Genomic DNA, 24901 nt, shown 5'->3' with positions numbered 1-24901 from the left:
AAACATACAGGAGGCGCCGTGGATTGGCCTCCCTATTCGCCAGACATGAACCCCTGTGACTTCTTTCTGTGAGGACACTTGAAAGACCAGGTGTACCGCCAGAATCCAGAAACAATTGAACAGCTGAAGCAGTACATCTCATCTGCATGTGAAGCCATTCCGCCAGACACGTTGTCAAAGGTTTCGGGTAATTTCATTCAGAGACTACGCCATATTATTGCTACGCTTGGTGGGTATGTGGAAAATATCGTACAATAGAGTTTCCCAGACCGCAGCGCTATCTGTTGTTGAAAATTGTAACTACTGTAATTTCGAAAGGTTGTCTGCCTGAAAATGTACTGTTGTCCCAAGCATATTGCAACAAACGGTGTATTTCTATCGCTGCTCGTTTAGTTTTTATTTCCGTTTCAAATATACCGGTCATTTTTGAAACACCCTGTAACTGCCATCTGGTTTCTGTACAAATTGTAAATAGCCTTTCGCTCCCTGTATTTTACCCCTGCCATCTTTAGAATTTGAAAGAGAGTATTCCAGTCAACATTGTCGAAAGCTTTCTCTAAGTCTACAAATGCTAGAAACGTTGGTTTGCCTTTCCTTACTCTTTCTTCTAAGATAAGTCGTAGGGTCAGTATTGCCTCACATATTCCAACATTTCTGCGGAATCCAAACTGATCTTCCCTGAGGTCGGCTTCTACCAGTTTTTCCATTCGTCTGTAAAGAATTCGCGTTAGTATTTTGCAGCTGTGACTTATTAAACTGATGTTCGGTAATTTTCACATCTGTCAACACCTGCTTTCTTTGGGATTGGAATTATTATATTTTTCTTGAAGTCTGAGGGTATTTCGCCTGTCTCATACATTTTGCTCACCAGATGGTGGAGTTTTGTCAGGACTGGCTCTCCCAAGGCCATCAGTAGTTCCAACGGAATGTTGACTACTCCAGGGGCCTTGTTTCGACTCAGGTCTTTCAGTGTTCTGTCAAACTCTTCACGCAGTATCGTATCTCCCATTTCATCTCCATCTACATCCTCTTTAATTTCCATAATATTTTCCTCAAGTACATCGCCCTTGTATAGACCCGCTATATACTCCTTCCAACTTTCTGCTTTCCCTTCTTTGCTTAGAACTGGGTTTCCATCTGAGCTCTTGATATTCATACAAGTGGCTCTCTTTTCTCCAAAGGTCTCTTTTATTGTCCTGTAGGCAGTATCTATCTTACCCCTAGTGAGATAAGCCTCTACATCCTTACATTTGTCCTCTAGCCATCCCTGCTTAGCCATTTTGCACTTCCTGTCGATCTCATTTTTGAGACGTTTGTATTCCTTTTTGCCTGCTTCATTTACTGCATTTTTATATTTGCTCCTTTCATCAATTAAATTCAATATTTCTTCTGTTACCCAAGGATTTCTACTAGCCCTCGTCTTTTTACCTACTTGATACTCTGCTCCCTACACTACTTCATCCCTCAGAGCTACCAATTCTTCTTCTACTGTATTTCTCTCCCCCATTTCTGTCAATTGTTCCCTTATGCTCTCCCTGAAACTCTGTACAAACTCTGGTTTAGTCAGTTTATCCAGGTCCCATCTCCTTAAATTCCCACCTTTTTTTCAGTTTCTTCAGTTTTAATATACAGTTCATAACCAATAGATTGTGGTCAGAATCCACATCTGCCCCTGGAAATGTCTTACAATTTGAAACCTGGTTCCTAAATCTCTGTCTTACCATTATATAATCTATCTGATACCTTCTAGTATCTCCAGGGTTCTTCCATGTATGCAAACTTCTTTTATGATTCTTGAACCAAGTGTTAGCTATGATTAAGTTATGCTCTGTGCAAAATTCTACCAGACGGCTTCCTCTTTCATTTCTCTCCCCCAATCCATATTCACCCACTATGTTTCCTTCTCTCACTTTTCCTACTCTCGAATTCCAGTCAACCATGACTATTAAATTTTCGTCTCCCTTCACTACCTGAATAATTTCTTTTATCTCATCATACATTTCATCAATTTCTTCATCATCTGCAGAGCTAGTTGGGACATAAACTTTTACTACTGTAGTAGGCATAGGCTTCGTGTCTATCTTGGCCACAATAATGCGTTCACTATGCTGTTGGTAGTAGCTTACCCGCATTCCTATTTTTTTATTCATTATTAAACCTACTCCTGCATTACCCCTATTTGATTTTGTATTTATAACCCTGTATTCACCTGACCAAGTGTCTTGTTCCTCGTGCCACCGAACTTCACTAATTCCCACTATATCTAACTTCAACCTATCCATTTCCGTTTTTAAATTTTCTAACCTACCTGCCCGATTAAGGAATCTGACATTCCACGCTCCGATCCGTAGAACGCCAGTTTTATTTCTCCTGATAATGACGTCCTCTTAAGTAGTCCCCTCCCGGAGATCCGAATGGGGGACTATTTTACCTCCGGAATATTTTACCCAAGAGGACGCCATCATCATTTAAGCATACGGTAAAGCTGCATGCTCTCGGGAAAAATTACGGCTGTAGTTTCCCCTTGCTTTCAGCCGTTCGCAGTACCAGCACAGCAAGGCCGTTTTGTTTAGTGTTGCAAGACCAGATCAGTCAATCATCCAGACTGTTGCCCCTGCAAGTACTGAAAAGGCTGCTGCCCCTCTTCAGGAACCACACGTTTGTCTGGCCTCTCAACAGATACCCCTCCGTTGTGGTTGCACCTACGGTACGGCCATCTGTATCGCTGAGGCACGCAAGCCTCCCCACCAACGGCAAGGTCCATGGTTCATGGGGGTAGAATCATATCTTGTGGTAGCTTATTCAAAATGGATGCAGCAATATACTGCACACTCTTCGATACAGAAGTCCGATTCCAATGCCGGTTGGATTTCAGCCGAGTATTAAGTGAGTGAAAGCTACTTATTCTTGGGAATAAGCTGACACTGTAAACAAGGAACGACAGTGAAAAATATATATATTAAGAGGCCAAGGTCAAAATAGCCAGACTGGTAAACAGGGGTCGACAAGAGGTCCGCGAACTTACACCACTTCTTGCCCGAACCGCCCGTTTCTGAGCCAAAAATATCCTTTTAGAATGGGAAGGGTTACCCCAAAATATAATATCATACGTCATAAGCGAATGAAAATAAGCAAAGTGGACTAATTTTCGTGTCGAACGATCACTTACTTCTGCTATCGTTCAAATAGTAAAAATGGCAGCATTCAGTCCGTGAACAAGATTCCGAACGTGGGGTTTCCGCGATAGTTTACTATCCATCCGAACACCTAAAAATTTGAACTGTTCAGTTTCACTGATCATATGTCCAATCTGTGTGTCAGAAACTGTAAAAACTGGGTCTTACTGTGATTTACCGTTAGTTTATTTTCTACAAGCCATGAACTTACGTCATGATTTGCACTATTTGAAAGCGAGACAGTGTTGCGCACAACATCCTTTATTACCAAGCTAGTGTCATCAGCAAACAGACATATTTTAGAGATACCCGTAACAGTAGCGGGCATTTCATTTACGTAAATAAGGAGCAGGAGTGGCCCCAACACGGATGGGGATCAGCATACATGGCTGTCATTCAGAAAATCAGATATCCGCAAAACCTGTGAAAATCGAAAAATTGCTAAATACGTATGGGTACAAAAGCTGAGGAACAGATTTATGAGGTTTCGGGACTACAGCCGGATTATGCTGACATCGTGGCCGGTATAGCGGGGTCAGGTGTCGACATCATCCGTCTGCAGACCCGAATCCTCATGGAACTCTCACCACGTCGGGGAAACTTGAAGAATCGGGATGTGCTGTGAGAAAGACACCATGACTTGCCAGTCATGAACGTGACATTGCACGAGAATCTCTCAGTTTTGATTCATCTGCGCGGCACTATCAGGTATGACTAGTGATTGCTGTAAACCAGGAACTAGGCTGCTCGAGATACAGTGCAGCGCAGTGGATTGTCCAGTTTTTTTTCCGAAGTTTCCGTTATCGCCACTTAATTCTGTACTATGTGATTTTTTCTGTTTGCTGTGAAGCAGGGTCGTTAGACCATGGAGCAACAAATAGGCGTAATTGGCAGGGATGACGTAGGACCACACACAGCGAAACATTAATAGATATTGAACATGACGGAGATCAAGATTGTAATAAATGCAACTAACAGCATTTGCCGTATTATAAAAGACAGCAATTCGTATTTTAGGTGTAAAGAAATCTGCTATTTACTTGAAGAAACGGGAATAAACCCACCTTAGGCGCTGATATGGGTTGTATGCTTCCCACATATTTGATCGGTAGTTTAATTTTGTATTTTCACTTTTAAAGTCGCAAGATATATGCACCGGGTTACTTGACTGATGTTTAATGCAGTTGTAATAATTGAAAGTTCTTAATGGAAATTTTGTAGAGAGGCCACTGCATTTTACATTGTGTGATGGTGGTTACTTTACTGTACCACAAAGGCGTGCATTTTTAGTGCACGAGTTTTTAGCCCCACTTTGGAAAAAGTTCTGTTATAACCCTATTCTCCTACCAGCCATGTTTTAATGATAGCTAGGCACCAGGCTGTTGGATGTAAACGAACAATGACCAAATTTATGTAATTACGAAAAATTATATGAAAGAAAACCCTAGTAATGAATCTCATCCATTAAAACAAAAGAAAGTCGTTATTAAATTTTTCTCTCTATGAGAAGAAAAACTGGAAAAGTTTGGGTGGTACGTCCCAGAATGCTTTGCCTGGACTAAAAATTAGTTATACATTAACGAATCCATATAGCTGCTAAACCTAGTTACGTGTATAAAGTGCTTGTTGGGCAGCTCAGTGGTAAGATATGGCGCCTTCATTGCAAAGCGAGAAAATCTCCTAAGTGGTGACGGCAGGTAGCATTCACTATCCACTTTGACACATTCAGCAGCCGGTTGTACGCTCATGAAGATATAAACGTGTGACAGCCGGTTATGGGCTCATCTTGTTATAAACGTATCAAAAATTGTGACAACCACATACAAAAACATATAGACATCTGACGCTTGATAACAGTGCGGAGGTTTAGGGTATTTGCACGACTCTCGACTTCTGCCTAATATTACAATGTAGTTCCTTCCAAGGACTGGCTGTAATCCGGGGCTGGACCCAGCACTAGGGTGTTTTGTATTGTTTAGTTTGTTGGGTACACGCAGTGACGTCGGCGCCATTGGTTTTTTCAATTGCGATGGTGGTTATAATTGAAGCAACCGGTTTTAGGTTATATCGGTTTTCTTCCGCGCCAGTTTAACTTGACCGCTAAGGCCGTTCAAAATAACCGATTTTTGGAATACCGATTTTCGGTTTTTTTATTCCTATTATTTCCTTTAATAAACGTAAAAATCTAACAAAGATTGAAAAATGTTCACTGTCTCGGTTTCAAGATAAATAGAACAGAAATATTAAATTAAATAACGGTATTTCTCGGAAAGTGATAAGTCGGTGAATACTACAAAAAATTAGCAGTGTTCTTCTATTGATCCTAATTTTTTGAAACTCTGTTGACAAATAACGTTGCAATTGGGTATAGTGCCATTATTTGGGATTTACGAATAATAAGTGATGAAGTGTGAAAACTGAGAGGGAAGAACTGTATTTTTCGTATTAATTTATCCGTTTCAAAGGGCTGCAAGCAGATAAACGGAGACACAGGCAGTGGATCAACTACTTTCTATTTTTAATGTATGCTATGAATAATGACCATGAATTTTTTAATTTATTATTGTTATCACAATTTCCTTCCTCTTTTATTACATCATAGAAATGGCAGACAAATCCTTAATTTTTTAAAGCAAATGAAGCATTGAACTTCGTTGCTACATCACTTCATAAAAATATTTCCGGATTGTTGTTGGTGCCGTTCCAAAATACGACGACACAAATACCATAAACTATGACACACGCCAGCAGTGTCATTATTGTCTCAACAATGCTGTACGAGTTCTTATGATATGTGTTCATTGTTCGTTTCTGTCGGCATTGTTATTGAAATAGCACTGTTCGCTTTCCCCGTTTTCCATAATAAGGAAAGCTTTTACGAATAAATATTAGTCCTCTTTTTTTTAAAAAAATTTTTATCTAAAAACGAAAAACATTGGCACTGCTGTAATGACTAATAGATACTTCCGTTTCTTTACTCAGCAATTAGTAAAGAAAACCATCTGTTACAACCTAGTCCAAAGAAATTCCGAAAAAGACCGGTTACTCAGAGGTGAAATTACGGTATCAGTTTTAACCGGTTGGTTCTTCCATTCATATGTTGCAGTGCGGAAACTGTGCGCCTGGTTGCCGACAACAGGGGTTGGGCTGCGCGCCTTGCTGCCAGCCGCCGCAGCCGCCGCAGCCGTCGCAGCCGCCGCAGACGACGACGACGTCGTCGACAATGACGACGACGACGACGACGTCGCGGCCGCCGCAACCTACAAATTCGCCGAACCCAGAACCGAACCCTCCGCCACAACGTAAGCTTGTAGCGCCCAGTGGAGCCTTTGTTAACTTATTACTTTCTCTGTACAGGAGCGTTATCTTGTTACCGAAAGCGCATCTAATTTACAACACTGTTATTACACAGTGTTTCTGAATTGGTTACTGAGTAGTGCAATATCTACTGAGTACCCAGGAATTTCCAGTAGCCTTCTTGACTCTGTATAAGGGGCAGTCAAACGAAAAGGAGACCGATATAAAACAAAATTGTCCCGGCAGAGTATCACGCCTTCTGAGGTTTTTGTACAAACTTAATTATGTTCAGGGTGACAATTATTGAACTATATGGAAAAAAAGACGTAAATTAGTTACAAACTACGGCGTGTACAAACTTTATTCAACATGTAAACGTCACTACAGATATTTGGATTTGGATCATGACGTTAGATATTCCTGCCATATCCTGCAATATAGCCCGACAAAAACGAGTCGCATGTGTTCAGATCCGGCCAATTGAGGCCCATGCCAGTGGCCTCTGGGTATACGTTAGCCAGAATGAGGTCCCCAAGTCCTTCTCCTAGAGATCAAACACTCTCCTGCTTCAATGGGATCGAGCCCTAACGTGCATGAACCAGGTCTTGTCGAAATCGGGATCACTTTGGATAATGGGGATGAAGTAATCTTGTAAGACCTTCATGTACTGTTCGGTAGTCATCATGCCATCAAGGAATATCGCAACGTTTGTTCCGTGACTGCACATTGCACAAAACACAGTCAGCTGTTGAGGGTGAAGAGACCGCTCGATAGTTGTGGCCGAGCGGTTCTAGACGCTTCAGTCTTTGACCGCGGGACCGCTACGATGGCAGGTTCGAATCCTGCCTCGGACATGGATGAGTGTGATGTCCTTAGGTTAGTTAGGTTAAAGTAGTTCTAAGTTCTAGGGGACTGAAGACCTTAAATGTTAAGTCCCATAGTTCTCAGAGCCATTTGAACCAGACGTCTCGATAATGAAAAGCGGATTATCAGTCCCCGTTATGCTCCAACTTTGCTTATTGACGAACCCATCAAAATGAAAGTGAGCTGCGTCTCTAAACCAAACCATAGAGCGCCTACTAATTCCACGGCCAACCGTGCGGTTTGATCGTCCTAACGCAAACCGTTCAGAAGTTATGACAATTTTATTTCATACATCAACAATTGTCACACTGTATGTAAACAGTTCGTCCGTTCCGGCAGTCGAGATCATGACCATTTTTGCCTGTCATCGACGGTGATATTGGCAAGATATTCGAGAATATTTTATTTCAATGATATAAATGTGACATGCCGTCATGCAGGAATCAGGCGACCATTATTATAATAATCAGTAGTTCTCCATTTAGCCTGATTGGTTCGCAATGGTAAAAGTCAAACTTCAGGCAAGTAATGACTTTATTGTTCGTATGACGAGTTTCGGAATTTATCCATCATGACAGACTAGTCTGCAAATGTCTGTTTCACATAAAACTTGAAACGCCGTATCTACATGCAGTAATCGCTCGTGGATATCCGGCGAAGAATAAATTCGGAAACGCGTCATATGAACAATAACGTCATTCCTTGCCCGATGTTCGACAAGTACCATTTAGATCCACTCAGTTTCAACGCAGAACTACTGACTGTTATAATTTCAAGTATGATGTCCGATAACAAACAGCAAAAGAAATAATTTTCGCGCGCGATATAATGAAAAATTAACAATTTTAGAATTTTTTCCTTTGCTTGTACTGTGAAACCTTAGTGCTAACTCAGTTACATCATTGTATATCAAAAGGAAGTATCCTACAGGGCTTTGTTGAGTGTATCTGAATAACTGTACCTTTTGACTGAGTGACTTTCAAGCTAACGTTAATTGTACCACCAAAAGACAATAGACGTTACTATGAGACATAAATTTCAACTTGACATGTCAGTCCGTCCCCGAGGACAAGACAGGGAGTAAGATAAGAAACGAAAAAAAAATCGTATGATTTAATTACAAATTTACAAATTTTTGGAGTTTTCTTGGCTTTTACAGAGAGACCTTCCTTTCTGCCAAATTTCATGATTGCAGCCCAACGGGACAAACCCTATAAATTTTGGTGAGTGACTTCGTATCAAAATGTGTGACATAAACACCGTATCTTTTGAATGCATTGAATTAGGAGTTTCAGTTTTTTACACAGCCAAGGAACTACACTACTGGCCATTAAAATTGCTACACCACGAACATGACGTGCTACAGACGTGAAATTAAACCGACAGGAAGAAGATGCTGTGATATGCAAATGATTAGCTTTTCAGAGAATTCACACAAGTTGGCGCCGGTGGCGACACCTACAACGTGCTGACATGAGGGAAGTTTCCAACCGATTTCTCATACACAAACAGCAGGTGACCGGCGTTGCCTGGTGAAACGTTGTTGTGATGCCTCGTGTAAGGAGGAGAAATGCGTACCATCACGTTTCCGACTTTGATAAAGGACGGATTGTAGCCTATCGCGATTGTGGTTTATCGTATCGCGACATTGCTGCTCGCGTTGATTGAGATCCAATGACTGTTAGCAGAATATGGAATCGGTGGGTTCAGGAGGGTAATACGGAACGCCGTGCTGGATCCCAACGGCCTCGTATCACTAACAGTTGAGATGGCAAGCATCTTATCCGCATGGCTGTAACGGATCGTGCAGCCACATCTCGATCCCTGAGTCAACAGATGGGGATGTTTGCAAGACAACAACCATCTGCACGAACTGTTTGACGACGTTTGCAGCAGCATGGACTATCGGCTCGGAGACCATGGCTGTGGTTACCCTTGACGCTGCATCACAGGCAGGAGCCCCTGCCATGGTGTACTCAACGACGAACCTGGGCGCACGGATAGTAAAACGTCATTTTTTCGGATGAATCCAGGTTCTGTTTACAGCCTCATGATGGTCGAATTCGTGTATGGCGAGATCGTGGTGAACGCACGTTGGAAGCATGTATTCGCCATCGTCATACTGGCGTATCACCCGGCGTGATAGTATGGGGTGCCATTGGTTACACGTCTCGGTCACCTCTTGTTCGCATTAACGGCAGTTTGAACAGTGGACGTTACATTTAAGATGTGTTACGACCCGTGGCTCTACCCTTCATTCGATCCCTACGAAACCCTACATTTCAGCAGGATAATGCACGACCGCATGTTGCAGGTCCTGTACGGGCCTTTCTAGATACAGAAAATGTTCGACTTCTGCCCTGGCCAGCACGTTCTCCAGATCTCTCACCAACTGAAAACGTCTGGTCAGTGGTGGCCGGGCAGCTGGCTCGTCACAATACGCCAGTCACTACTCTTGATGACGTGTGCTATGGTGTTGAAGCTGCACGGGCATCTGTATCTGCACACACCATCCAAGCTCTGTTTGACTCAATGCCCAGGTGTATCAAGCCCGTTATTACGGCCAGAGGTTGTCGTTCTGGTTACTGATTTCTCAGAATCTATGCACCCAAATTGCTTGAAATGTAATCACATGTCAGTTCTAGTATAATATATTTGTCCAATGAATACCCGTTGATCATCTGCATTTCTTCTCGGTGTAGCAATTTTAATGGCCAGTAGTGTATAAACCTCAACACGTGACATAAATTTCAACGTAATACGTCCACCCATTTCTGAGAAAAATGGTTTTCAACAGTCGGAAATACAGACAGTCACCAAAGCTATCCATTTGGTAAATTTTTAACGATTGAGGCAAGGAACCCTTAAAAGTAAGTAAACTGTTTATTACTTTATAATACTTCAAAACTAATAGCCCATAACTGATAATACATGTATGCCACTGTCAGACCAGACAGTGAGTACCTTCATGAAAAAATGTTTGCGGTTGCCTACGGTACCATGACTGTAAGCAGGTCTGCCGCTATTTGTCCGAAGCAACATTCCGGGGCTTTTGAACCTGATGGTGCCCTTTAATTTTTGCAAAGTGTCAGTTTAACGCTGTGAGTTGATTGCGGCTTCGTGTTGCAGAAAGTCAGTCAGCAGCGGTCTCTTGCCAACAAAGAAAAATGTCATCATGAATTTCACGGTGTTGGCGTGCCTATTGTTTCGAGCACACTGCAGAAGTTTCGCTGCGAAGTCTTACACATCCCCCATACAATCTCGATCTCTCGCTAGGCGATTTCCAAATTTTTTGAGCCCATCATTTTTCCGTGGAGGAATTCACCGTCTTGTCTCACAGTGGGATAAATGTATTAACAGCTACGGGGATTACTTTTGAAATAATAAACAGTTTACTTACATTTCTGCCATCTGACTCGTATTCATTTCAATGCCCCTTATACAGTTAGGGTAAGAAATAGTAAAATTTTGAACAAAATAATTTCGGGTGCTACGCCACATAGTCATAAAACACTACAGCAACTAAATTCCCGACGTTTTGACCGACTTTCCGCGGCGCTATTTAGACTTCTTGCTAACTTCTAGTTTTGTTGATATCCCTGCCTTGAAGCCGACAAAGGTGTTTGTTGTCAGTACTGAATTGTTGTATCTGTATTAAAGACGTGGTTGATGTGAGCGAACACAATCACACCGTTGATGGGACTGGGTGCACAATCGTCTACGGACAGGGAATCACTTCAAAACAGGTTTGGTGACCAGAAATAACTGCAAATCATTACACAATAAAACACTTCACGTAAATGTTTCATAAAGTACCAAACCATTAATTTTTGTCATATTTAGAAAATATATACTACTCTGTTCACGTTTTCATGCTGTAAAAAACATATATGGGACTTTAAAAAAATGGTTCAAATGGCTCTGAGCACTATGGGTCTTAACTTCTGAGGTCATCAGTCCCTCAGAACTCAGAACTAGTTAAACCTAACTAACCTAAGGACATCACACATATCCATTCCCGAGGCAGGATTCGAATCTCTGACCGTAGCGGTCGCGCGGTTCCAGACTGCAGCGCCTAGAACCGTTCGGCACTCCGGCCGGCTATGGGAATTTACATGTTGCTTACATACACAGCTTATATTACACAATATTTTCCTTTGGATGATAAGATGTGTGAATCTTTTTAATACTTTCCTTTCATATGATTTTTTAATGTATGATTATTAAGAAACTATGTTTTGTCTGCTTTAAACATTCATGAAGTTTATGAACACTGAGTATACTATACAAACTATCCATCACTGCCCCTTCAGTATTCTAGGTAGGGCCCCTTCATTTTCAACTTCAACACTTGTCATCGTATAGATATATCTGGCAGTCCTCCTTTATTCTCAGCTTCAACACTTGTCCGCATACTGACATATTTGGTAGTCCTCCTGATTATGCTGCAAGTATTCAATCAATGCAGTCATTACGTAGGTTTTAGCCTGGAGTTTACATATAATTTGTATATCCAATTATATTACACAGAATCGGAAACCTTGCAGACATGTATCTGTAGTCTCATAACAGAAAAGTTTTCCAACATAACAGCACTTGGTAGCACAACACCATGAACAAGAATATACAGAGTAAAATACTATTTGATTAATTCCATATACACTTTTTCCATATACACTTATTACTCATTTCTGTGGATGTAAGGTTTTAAATCTAGTGTTACGAACACCTAATGGCTTTTCGACTTAGGGTAAACAAGATAATATGCGTTAATGTGCTGAATTCCTTGCACTTCAAGGGGACTCTTATAAATATATTTGAACTTAGAAATTCCTTGGTTTATTTTACTTGATTTTTCGTGGGATTATACAAGAACAAAATTCCCAATTTTGAATTTGGTCACTTTAAGGCCTTTATCATGCCTTCCGCCTTTTGTTTTATTATTTTTCTTATTAAGTCTTTTTTCTTCTCCCTCAGATCTAGTTCTACACAGGGTGGAAATCGTAAGGTTTCTTCAATTACACTTTTGCTCTTGTATAATTTCCTCAAGTATAAATCCTGTAGTTTCATGGTGGAGGGTATTCATTATAATTTCAAAGCCTGCAATAAACCTGCCCCATGCCTTATGATTGTGAAATAGCACTAACTTGTGTCTAAAAGTGCTTGCATATTATTACTGTAAATTTTTACTGGGATGGTAGTTTGTTTGATCGTCCTATTTTCTGTATTTTCTTGTCCCTCTCACAACAAATCTTTTTCGACAGTCAGATCGCTCCAAGATACGTTAATTACTGACAAATCACATATGTTTGGGGGCTTCTTCGGTATTCTGATTTCGACGCCTTCACGACTCTAATCATTTCTCACCCTGGTAGCGTGTCGTCTGGTGGCTTTTTCTTTTTCGGTTCGGTATTTACTGCCAGATTTTGTTTGCATAAGACTTCATATTGCTTTTCAGAGACATCTTCCGTTTGTTCCCGTACCTCTATTACTACATATTCCTCACCTGAACTATCATTTATTAAGTCTTCACTGTCTGATTCTAGCATGAAAGCTATTGTTAGACAACCACCAAGCTCCTCTTTTGACCCTTCGTCAGTTTCCGTAATTTCTAAATTTCAACTCTTTACTCAAATTTCAATTTTATTTGAAGTCACAGGCGGTTCTTCGTCTAAACTACCTTCAATATCACTTCTGATGACGTCAACCTTCATATTTAGTATAACTGTCATGTATTTCAGTGGTTTGTATATACTCATCTGAATCTGTGTACTCTTGATCACCAACAACAGCCAGGATTGTCTCATCTGCACTATCAAGGATTCCATCCTCCTGCAGATTCCTATATATACCGACCATTTTTCTGCTTCTAGCACTAATTTCTTTAACATCGGCAGCTCATGTGCTCCCCCTTACCAACCACTTCATCTGAAATCACTGCTTGCGCACCTTGCACAGCGCTAACTTCAAATGTGTGTGAAATCTTATGGGACTTAACTGCTAAGGTCATCAGTCCCCAAGCTTACACACTACTTAACCTAAATTATCCTAAGGACAAACACACACACCCATGCCCGAGGGAGGACTCGAACCTCCGCCGGGACCAGCCGCACAGTTCATGACTGCAGCGCCTTAGACCGCTTGGCTAACAGCGCTAACTACTTTCGTCTCCTCTTCTTTTTCGGACAATACCCTCTTTTCGACGTTTCTACTTTCGTTTCTCCCTTTTATTAATTCCCTGGCTGTATAACTCTTTTTAAAATCATCCCACTCATATTGCTTTAAACAGTAAAACAAATCATCATGTCCTTCCGCAGTCCTTGAAGACTCCTTTTCGCACAAACTCTCTGTCTTTACTTGGTTGTCGATGCTTGCGCTTTTACATCTCCGATTCGTTTCTCATTTCGGTGATATTTCCCACACACGGGGCCACTGAATTCCCTTGTGACGTCATCTCTCCCTGCAGCTGTTACTGCAGCAGCGCTGCGGACAGCTGATCGCTCCGCGAAGTTCATTGCACACAATTGCTCAGTTTGCACACTCACCCATGCAGCACAGCCAGTCGCCTGTGGCTCACTTATGCATGCACCTTTTGTTGTGCGTGCACAGTCCTGTGGCGCTATGCTGCCGCTTACTTGTGTCTTAAATTCACTTTTGTTTTGGCCGGCATGATTTCTTTAGTTCGGGCCGGTAATATTTGTCCACGCAAATCTGGCCCTTAAAACACGCGGGCCATAGTTTTCGGCATCATTTGGGATTTGATAGTTTCACGGTGTAAATCCTCTACCGCAAAATGACATGTTACCACGACCTCTGCCTCTACCTCTTTGCATCATATTTATGTGGTAACGTTCGTTCTCTTTGGGTTCATTATTCTCGTGATTATCCCGATTCCGGTTGTTAGTATTTTGATGATAATCACAGTTCCCTCTCCAGCGGTTCTCGTTTCGACCCTTTCCAAAAATGACGAAAATCTTTTGTGATTACTTCCCACATAACGTTTTGAATCTTCTGGGAGCTTATTCCTTAGTTCCCACACTATTTCGGATTCCGTTCTTCTGTTTCCCACGTGTGTCAGTTTCTGATACCACATTTCGCAAAACTGTTTCATTGTGTTTCTGCCTCTGTTGTCATACAACTTGACGTGATAAATTCCAGCCATAGGCAGTCCCGTTTTTGCTCCGACCAATGTTCCTCTATGAATTTCTGTTTAAATTCACCAAATGACATTTGTTCTGTATCCACATTTAGGCTCCCGTCTTTGTGCATAGCCAGCTAATGCGCTGATGACCACATTTATCTTTTCCTGGTCCATTACATAACCAGGAAAATTCCTTTCACAGTTTTTCAAAAATCTAATGGGCGCCATCCATTATGCCTTTTTGACGGATCGAATCTTTCTTCACCCTCTAGCAATTTACTAGATGTCATTCTGTCAGTGACGTAATTCGGTTTTCCTCTTCTTTGCCATCCAAGGTCGCTCACTTTACCTTGAGTTTGGGAAGTGTTCTATTTACACTTCTTTTCGCATGTTGTTACTTGTTTACTCAGTTCCTTTCCCGAATCATTCACCGTTTGTCTCTATTAAGAAATTTCGGTTTTACATTTGTTTACTGTTTCGGTTTTGAGGCCGAAAAAAATTTCATCAACTTTTGTTACAACCAGAGGTTTCCTACATTGTCTTGAATCTTCATTACTTTGGTTTCGAACCTATCATTGACGTCATTAATCTGTCCCTGCATAGTGGCGACATTGTTATTGATAGAATCTATTTCAGTTTTTAAGTCCTTGATTGCATCTCTCACAACACCTATTTTTGAGTGTACTTTTTCGATCTGTTTACTGATTTTAACACCTTGTGTTTTAAGTTGATTGTTAATATTACTACCTTGTGCTGCTATAAGTGCAGGCAACATTTTTAACGAATCATTCATGCGCTGTTTTTTTTCTTGTTTCTTTATTGTATTTCAATCTCTCTCTCCCACCCGCCCGGGTCTGTTCGTACTCTGTGGTTTTTCTCTATCTTATTCTAAGGTGTTCTCATACTCAGATTCTACTTCTCGTGTTTCGCTCGGCTCACTTTCCACTATGATGAACTGAACATATCTGTCGAGTCGTTAACATAATCACTGTCTTTATTCGTGTCGTCCTTCGTACCTTGTTTTATTAGTGATGGGTTTATTATCTGAATTTGATCATTGACATGCATATGGTAGTCAACGTAAGCCTGTTGCCGTCTGTGGGGTCATCTGTGCTCTCGTGTAGTGAACTACTGCCACCTAGTGCGCTTGGTACTTTTACGTTTTGCTCGTTCTGACCTACTAACGTCTTTGTATCCATTTTATTTTTGTTAACTCTTAATATTTTATCATTTAAATATCTGTAAAGTTTTCTATTAATTATTTTGATCGATCTATTGCAAGTCGCACTCAGTGCTCGTCTTACAGTTATTTTACGCCCAATATTTATGCTACTATCTGTATTTTACTGAGTAAAACTTTGATGAATATCCTGTCACGTTCACCACATACAACACTAACGTGCTGTGAAACACACTAATGTCACCCTCTCAGAGGACTTCAAAGTTCGACCGTGCGTGTGTCTAATGGAAAAAGGTGTCGGATTATTATTTCGATTTTGTGACACACAAAAACTGGTGTCGTCTTGTACTATATCTATTCGTACATTTACGTAGAAAACATTTGAGTCCATTTACTAAAACGGCTAATATGGAAGGATTAGAAAGCCCTGTACTCCTTGTGGTGAGGATGCCGTTGCCATGGATTATAAAGCGTATATCAGGCGCCCTCTAGTCTGTGTAGCGAGGACGCCGTCGTCATGGAAGTAGCCGGTGTGTTCGTATGGTGTTATTTCTGCCCTGGCCACGGCGTCCGTTGCCGTGGTAGTGGTATGTCATGGCTCTTCATCCACAGAGATGTTGTGACTTATTTGAGGATATGGAAACATCGACAGTCAAGGATAACCTAAAAATCTAAAGATGGGATAAATGTTTACGACACGTTTGTAGTACCAATTAAAGGAATTAAAGTATTAAAATAATAAAAGGAAAAGTAGCATCATTGTGTGCAAATAATATTTTCGAATAACTCGAAGAAATTTTTATCGTGACTCTCTGTTTGTTCTTTCAGCATCGCTGCCGGATTCCGGTTATTATGTACAAAAATTTCCAGGCACTCCAGAATATCCATCATGGGTCCTTTTTGGGTTACATGCAGTATCTTCAGATTTTCCTTTATATTGATTTCTGCATGTTTTTCGATATCTAAATGCTGTCCGAAGAGTGATTTATTACGTGCTGTTCCAGTAGTATGTTCATTAGATCTGATATTAAAACTTCTCCCTGTTTGTCCGATGTAAATTTTGCTACAATCCTTACAAGTCAATTTATAAATTCCTGGTTTAGCAAGCACCTTGTTTTTAACATCCCCTATACTTTTCCCAAGACTATTAGCTATGGTATTTGTAGAGAAAGCAATCGTAACATCCGAATTCTTGAATAGTTTGTTTATCTTATCTGATATAGTCCCCATATACAGCATCTTCGCAAAAGTTCTCTTTTCGGGTATTTTCGGCTGTCTGACGTGTATTTTCTGTTGTATCGTCTCTACTATATTTGCGTTATATCCATTAGATATCGCAATTTGCTTTAATATGTTAATCTTCTTCTGTCTCTGTTCCGGTATTAATGGTATTCTATTCAACCTAAGTATCTTTGTGAAGAAGAAACCTTTTTTATAGATATTTTGGTGGCATGACTTTGCAAGGATAATGGTATCTGTAGTGGTAGGTTTCCGATACATGCCAAAGTTGTGGTGTCCATTATCGTTAAAAATAGTTAGGTCTAAATAATTTATAGATTTATGTTGTTCATGTTCAACGGTGAACGTAAGTTTTTGATATATGCTCTTCAATGTTTCCGTAATATTATTTATCTCCTCTATTGTACCGTCAAATAATATTAGAATGTCATCAACATATCGTTTATAGTATATAAATTTCTGCAGTATGCAGGGATGATCTTTCAAAAACATAACTTCTTTTCAGTATTAACTCTTTTAAATGGAATGGATCCGTTTTCGGTTATTTATTGTCACTTACATTTATGTGAAACCAAGGTGACTAGTAATTTCATATAATAAACTGAATTTAGTGCCGTTGATCGCTGCTGGGGGTGTTGCCGTCTATTCAACGAGATCTCAGCACGCTATTTAAGCCCAAAAATGGTTCAAATGGCTCTGAGCACTATGGGACTTAACATCTTAGGTCATCAGTCCCCAAGAACTTAGAACTAGTTAAACCTAACTAACCTAAGGACATCACACACATCCATGCCCGAGGCGGGATTCGAACCTGCGACCGTAGCAGTCGCGCGGTTATTTAAGCCCATACGAAGGGTTAGTCTCGCATAGTTTCCTGCCGTTGTGTAGACAGGAGTGACACCACCAGCAGTCGACCAGTGGGTAACATATTTTAAATTTACGTAATTTTAGCTGTTGTATAATGAAGTCTTTCTGACGTATATCTATAATTTCACAGTGTAAACGCCCAGAAGATGACCCCTACGTGGCGTTGAAACCGGTTGGGGGTATAATAATGATAAATGCGATTAAGACTGTTTTTGAATAATTGATGAATCTATCCAATTCACTCTTATGGTTTTTAGCCATTAAAAAATTAAGGTTTTCATTTTCATATTGATTGATATTTAATTTTTTTTCCTTTTTATTTTTTTTACTTAAACTTCGTACCTTAACATGTTTACTTGGAGTAGTCTATAAACAAAGCATCCAAATTTTACTCTTACTTTAACTTTTTACTACTCCTTTTACTAGCCGAGCGGTCTGAGGCGCTGCAGTCACGGACTGTGCGGCTGGTCCCGCCGGAGGTTCGAGTCCTCCCTCGGGCATGGGTGTGTGTGTTTGTCCTTAAGATAATTTAGGTTAAATAGTGTGTAAGCTTAGGGACTGATGACCTTAGCAGTTAAGTCCCATAAGATTTCACGCGCATTTGAACATTTTGAACTCCTTTTACTTCATACAAAATATCGGTTTTAAGCACATGAATACCAGAACTGTTCATTTAAATCGGGATATTCGGCTTTAGTAGCACTTAGGTGAGGACCCTGCGTAGGTTCGTGATCAGGATTGAAGTTATGGTTTCGAGCACGAATTGACGTTTTATGTGATTATTATTGAAACAACACACAAATTAACTGGTCCAAGCGAATATACATTACGTAACTGAATATGTGAAGTATGTGAAGCAGTGGCGAAGATTAGTGGCGGGCGAAATGGCGGCTAACTGTACTCACAACTCTTGATGTACGAATGCTCTGTGAAATCTCTTCTTGACGTCAGATTTTCAACATATTAGACCCGTTGCATTATTCCGTTAATACCAAATAATAGCGAGGTCCACATCCGAGGCAAATCCCTTCTAATGCAGCTTCCAGTTGCCTCCCTTAGCACCTTCCAGGGGTACCGTGCTAAGGCTAACCACACACACTGCGTGCCGTTCACACAAAGGAGCCGCTCGGTTCGACCACCAAACCCAGCTTTTACGTCGCGCCAAGCACTTTCATTGCGGAGGGACTTCCCTATAGCGTTTACGTGTTACAAATGCAAGTTACCTAAGCATGAACCAGCTTTTAACAAACATACTTTTTTCATAAACATATTCATATCAGAATAATTTAAAATTTCCACATATTGTTTTGCTATTTTTAAAATATACATTACAAAACTCTAATTTTCTTGCCATGCATCAAGGAGCTCAAACAACACAGAATGCACACCTCATAAAGTGCAGATACACAGTTACTTAAAATAAGCCTGCTCCTAATCGATATAAGTGTTACAAGGGCCAACGTTGACGGAGGGAATGAGTGCAATTTGGTAACACCCCACCTCATAAAACAAACCTGCTTGATTGGCAGAAATACGTTTTGTTTCTGGTAGTGTACAAGAGAGGCCGCATAGCAGATGTAAGAAAATGACAGGGGAAACATGTTTAACAGTTGCTCCGTTAATCAGTCTACTTTTAATTTTATTTGAAAAGAAGCAGCTAAGCTTCACGTAAAACAATCAACGAAGCACGATCACATTTGGAAAAGGTTTGAAAATGAAGCAACTGAGACCGATGTTTGTGAACGTATTGTCTAATAACGATTGGAACAGTTAGTGGTATGCTTGCTGTTCAAACTACGATGGCTTCAACGGTACATTAATGGAAATTCGTATTTACACATATAGCAAACGTGGCTCAAACACAAGCTAATGACGAGGTGTGTTACCCATATGTTCATGTAAATGTGCGTTAGAATATGATAAGAAATTCCAAGCAGCGCCCGCCACACTTTTTATTTTCTGCGTTAATCTACAAATTATATGAGTAAACGTGTGTCAACTTTTGTTACAGACAAGGGAAAACGACGATGTAGATGCATGCTATGTTGGTAAGACTGAATGGAAACCATAAGGATAAATGATTTCCAGTTTGTAAGGTTGGTTTCACTCTATTCACCTTTCGCATGGCTTACAAGTTATGCTCATGCCAGCGTAACTACTGGTTTATCCACGAACAGCAGTCTGCCTTATGAACTCATAGCTCTGCCTGCTCTGCGATTCTTTCCTCCCACCATTCATTCAAATAAAATTTTCAGTAACTACGCACCACGTAAAACGTGCCTAAACGTTTTGTCTCCTCAATTCATTATGATATATATGTGTTTCACTCTGAACTTCTTTTCCCAGGACGATTTCATTCCTTCCTAGGTCAGCCCATCTGGTCTTCAGTCGCTTTTGTATCACCACACATCAGAGGCGTCCAATCATTTCTTTGCGGTTTCGTGTCCTTACATGAACCGCCAATGGTAGCTTTTGATGATTCTTTTCGTGGCCTTGAGGTCTATGTACGGGCGCTGTTCTTTTTTTTATATATTATTCTTTCATGCTTCGGTCAATTTCTAAATGAAAACAACAGTGAAAATCCGATGAAGCTTTGCATAGATGTATTCTGCAGTGTCATTACCATGCCCCATCGATCGGGTCACGTAACACTTTTCGGTTCAGAGCGCACAGTGAGCACGTACAGCTGCTTAGAGTCTCCCACCAAGTGTGAAGTACCTGCTGTCGGGGTTCTGTCTGGGCTCATGCAACCCATAGAGCGCAATTGTCATGCATTTCCTTCTTCATGACAATGCAGGTGCAACAATAACGCTCCTGTTGCATTTTCTATGGTAAGTGTACGATCAGCCACCATTCAGTCTGGATTTGGTTCCCTTTGATATTCACCTCTTTGACCACATGAACCGTTGTCTATGAGAACAGCACTTTTGCACAGGCAAAGAGCTGCAGACCAGCCTAAGTAATTGGCATGCTATCCCAAGTGAAAGTGAAGAAGAATCTAGGATGTACTAAATGAGTGCAGAATATGGAGTTAGAGTAAATCGAAGAAAAACGAAAGTAATGAGGAGCAGCAAAAGTGAGAACAGAAAGAAACTTAACATTAGAATTGTAGATGACAAAGTAGACGAAGTTGAATTCTGATACCTATGCAACAAAATAAATCATGAAGGACGGAGCAAGGAGGACATCAAATGCAGACTAGCACAGGCAAACTGGCATTACTGGCCAACAGAAGAATAATAGTATCAAACATAGGCCTTAATTTGACGAGCACGTTTCTGAGGATGTATGTACAGAACACAGCATTGTATGGTAGTGAAACAGAAGAGAATCGATTCATTTGAGATGTAGTGCTACTGAAGAATCTTGAAAGTTGGTGTACTGATAAAGTAAGAATTGGAGAGGAAAGGAATGTATGGAAAACACTGACGACAAGAAGGGAGAGGATGTTGGACGTTTGTTAAGAGACCACCCAATAACTTCTACGGTTCTAGAGGGAGCTATAGAGGGCAAAAACTATAGAGGAAGACAGAGACTGGAATACATTCAGCAAGTAATTGAGGACATAGGCTGGAAGTGGTACTCTGAGATGAAGATGTCGGCACAAGAGAGGAATACATGGCTACCCTCACCAAACCAATGAAAAGAATATTGACTAGAGGGGGAAAAAAAACTTATGTCTTTTAAGCGACGTCATTGTCGGCGGAGAGTCGGTGTATGTTATTATTTGACATTGTCAGTGAGGAGAGATATGCGATCTGTTGATTTACCCGACTTGAGTAGCCGAGTGGTTCTAGGCGCTACAGTCTGGAACCGCGCGACCGCTACGGTCGCAGGTTCGAATCCTGCCTCGAGCATGGATGTGTGTGATGTCCTTAGGTTAGTTAGGTTTATGTAGTTCTAAGTTCTAGGGGACTGATGACCTCAGAAGTTAAGTCCCATAGTGCTCAGAGCCATTTTTTTGTTTTGTTTAAAACGTATGTGAACAAAAATCCTACGTCAAGACCGCTATTTTTCTTTACCAATTACCGGTTTGGGTGCATCACTGACCCATCTTCGGATCAGTCTAAGCTGTTTCTCAGTTTATCACACTTACTACACATCGTCGTATTTTTTAGAGCTAAGTCGTCCTAAAGTGAAAATCTTAGTTGTCAATTTGCATAACGAACTAAAATTTTTACTCTACGTGGACCTAACTCCAAGAAATACGACGATGTGTAATGAGTCACACTGAACCACATTTGAGACTGATGAGCCGAAACTGATAATCTGTAAAGCAAACTGGTGATATAGACGTAGGCTTTTTATCCATATATGTTTTAAGAGTTTGTATGTTTCCCGTTACGAACCAAATCATCTTTAAAGCGGAAATTTAAGTTCCCATTCGGTAAAGCCGTCTAAAAGCAGTCCAGTGCCACTTTCGTCCTATTGGCATGAACAGTGAGAGTAAAACAGCAATAATAACCAGTACTGCTGTAGCTGCAGTTCATTAGCTATCTAAACATATGCTGTACTTACCACTTGCACAGTTTCAGACGCAAAGTAAGTTTAGAGGCTACGTGCATTATCTGATCGGAAGTATCCGGACACCCCTGTGTATTTCGGAAGGACCACTAAATCTCATGCGATCACTGACCCTGCATGATAAAAGTAGACGAACAGAGTACTGTGATATCAGGAGAGAAGCAGTAACTGCAAAGTGGATCGTTCAGGAGATATCGGTGACTTTCAAGGTGGACTATTCATCGGACATCACCTGAATAGCAGATCCATTAGGGAAATTTCAAATACCCTCTAGACACTCCAAAGTCGTCCATTGGTTAAGTGATTGCGAGGTGGAAAAGTGAAGAAACTACCACAGCTAAAGCGAGACGAGGTAGACCTCATGTAATAACAGACAGGGACTATCGAGTGTGGTTCTAAAAATCGGACGAAATTAGCGAAATGAATCACTCGTGACTTTCAAAGTGCTACCTTCTGTCCAGCCAGCACAGAGTCTATGCGTGTGGAGTTAAAAAGAAAGGAACAGAATGGTCGAGCAACTACTCGTAATTCAGACTTGATGTAGTGTAGAGAGCAACCGCGCTGGACAATGCTTGACTGGAAACTACTCACTTGAAGTGACGAATCAAGCAGTAATCAGATGGAATACTTTGGGTTTGTCGAATGCCTTGAGAACTTTTTCTGCCATCATGTGTTGGGTCAACTGTAAAGTACGGAGGATATGGTGTTACGGTAAGGCGGCGTTTTCTGCGGTCACTTGAATACGCTTAAGAATACGCTGATTCCAAAAGTATATGAATGCATTTTACAGCAGCACGTACTGTTTACAATATCGGTAGAGACGGTAATTACATCAGCACGACAGTGCAGGCTGTCAGAAAGCAGCATATATGAGTCAAGGGTATTTCGAAAACAAGATTTGATGAAATGAACTGGGTTGCATAGAGTCCTCATATGAATCCACTAAAACACATTTGGGACGAGACGGCATGGACGTCGCTTCAGAAACTCCTCGTCCAGATTCACTACCTTGTCTGGTTTCTGCCACTCACGAAAAATAGTCCGCGATTGCTCCTCACTGAATTGAAAGCGTCTGTAGGCGAAGAGCAGACACACTCCATATTAATGTCAACTAATATATCTTCAAATACTGTTGATTAGATAGTAGAATAGTCTGCCAGTCCTCTAAAAACTCACACCTCTCACTGAAAGTTTCCCCTGCAAAGCTGAAGCCGTCGTGAAGGCGAAGAAGCGGACACAGTGCGTATTAATGACAACTAATATATCTCCAAATACCTTTGGTTAGAGAGTAGAATAGTCTGCCAGTCCTCCAAAAACTCACACCACTCACTGAAAGTGTCCCCTGCAGAGCTGAAGCCGTAGTGAAGGAGAAGAGCAGAAACACCTCATATTAATATCGACTAATACCTGTCCAAATACTATTGGTAGGATAGTGGAATAGTCTGCCAATCCTTAACAGACATTCCCGTTCCTCACGGAAAGTGTCCCCAGCAGTGCCGAAGCCATCATGGAGGCGAAGAGTAGGTTCAAATGGCTCAAATGGCTCTGATCACTATGGGACTTAACATATTAGGTCATCAGTCCCCTAGAACTTAGAACTAGTTAAACCTAACCTAACCTAAGCACATCACACACATCCATGCCCGAGGCAGGATTCGAACCTGCGACCGTAGCAGTCGCGCGGCTCCGGACTGCGCGCCTAGAACCGCGAGACCACCGCGGCCGTCGAAGAGTAGGTACACCCCCTATTAATGTCAAGTAATATATGTCCGAATACTATTGGTTAGGTAGCCGAACAGTCTACCAGTCCTCCACAGACCGAAACCCCTCACTGAAAGTGTCCCCACGAGAGGCGGAGTCTTCATGAAGGCGAAGAGTGGAAACATCACATATTAATGTCAAATAATACACTTTCAAATATTCTTGGTTAGATAGTAGAATAGAGACATTCACACCCCTGACCGGAAACGTCCCCAGCAGAGGTGAGGGCGTCATGAAGCCGAAGAGCAGACACACCCCTTATTAATTTCAACTAATATATCTTCAATTCACACGCATTACTGACAGGGTCCCCAGCTGAGCTGAAGCCATCATGAAGGTGAAGTTCCGACACAGCCCATATTATTGTCAACTAATGTACGTTCAAATACTATTCGTTAAATAGTGCAATAGTCTGCCAGTCCTCCACAAATATTCACAGGACTCTCTAAAAGTGTTCCCAGCAGAGCTGAAGCCGTCATAAAGGGAGGAGCGAATGCACCGCACATTAATGTCAACTAATATGTGTCCAAATATAGTTGATTAGATAATAGCGTAACCAGCCATTCCTCCACAGACACTCACACTCCTCGCTTAAAGAGTTCCCAGCAGAGCGAAAGCCATCACGAAGGCGAAGAGTGGACACACCACGTATTAGTGTCGAGTAATATGTGTTTCAATACTACTGATTAAATAGTCCATGTTTCCAATGGCACATTGACCTATGTTCAACAAAAATGAACATAGCAGTATTGCTCACTCCTCTTGTTATATGTTCGTAGTAATCCTCGGATGTCACAATAGGTACTGAATCAACTGATGAAGGGAGAACCTATAAAAATACAGCGAATGAAG

At 41.1% G+C, this 24901-nt stretch overlaps 1 protein-coding gene across 1 annotated transcript in view; it reads left to right on the top strand.

Moving 5' to 3' along the window:
• The window catches only part of LOC126237762 (keratin-associated protein 16-1-like), a 159444-nt gene that overhangs the window by 90732 nt on the left and 43811 nt on the right, over window positions 1-24901 (top strand). The window contains exon 4 of the mRNA XM_049947747.1: window positions 6283-6478. Within this exon, the coding sequence (XP_049803704.1) occupies window positions 6283-6478 (196 nt within the window). The remainder of the gene's footprint in view (window positions 1-6282; window positions 6479-24901) is intronic.

This window comes from Schistocerca nitens, chromosome 1, assembly GCF_023898315.1.
Source record: "Schistocerca nitens isolate TAMUIC-IGC-003100 chromosome 1, iqSchNite1.1, whole genome shotgun sequence".
Lineage (NCBI taxonomy): Eukaryota > Metazoa > Arthropoda > Insecta > Orthoptera > Acrididae > Schistocerca > Schistocerca nitens.
Note: the sequence above shows the minus strand (reverse complement) of the source record. Positions and strands in the feature narration are given on the sequence as shown.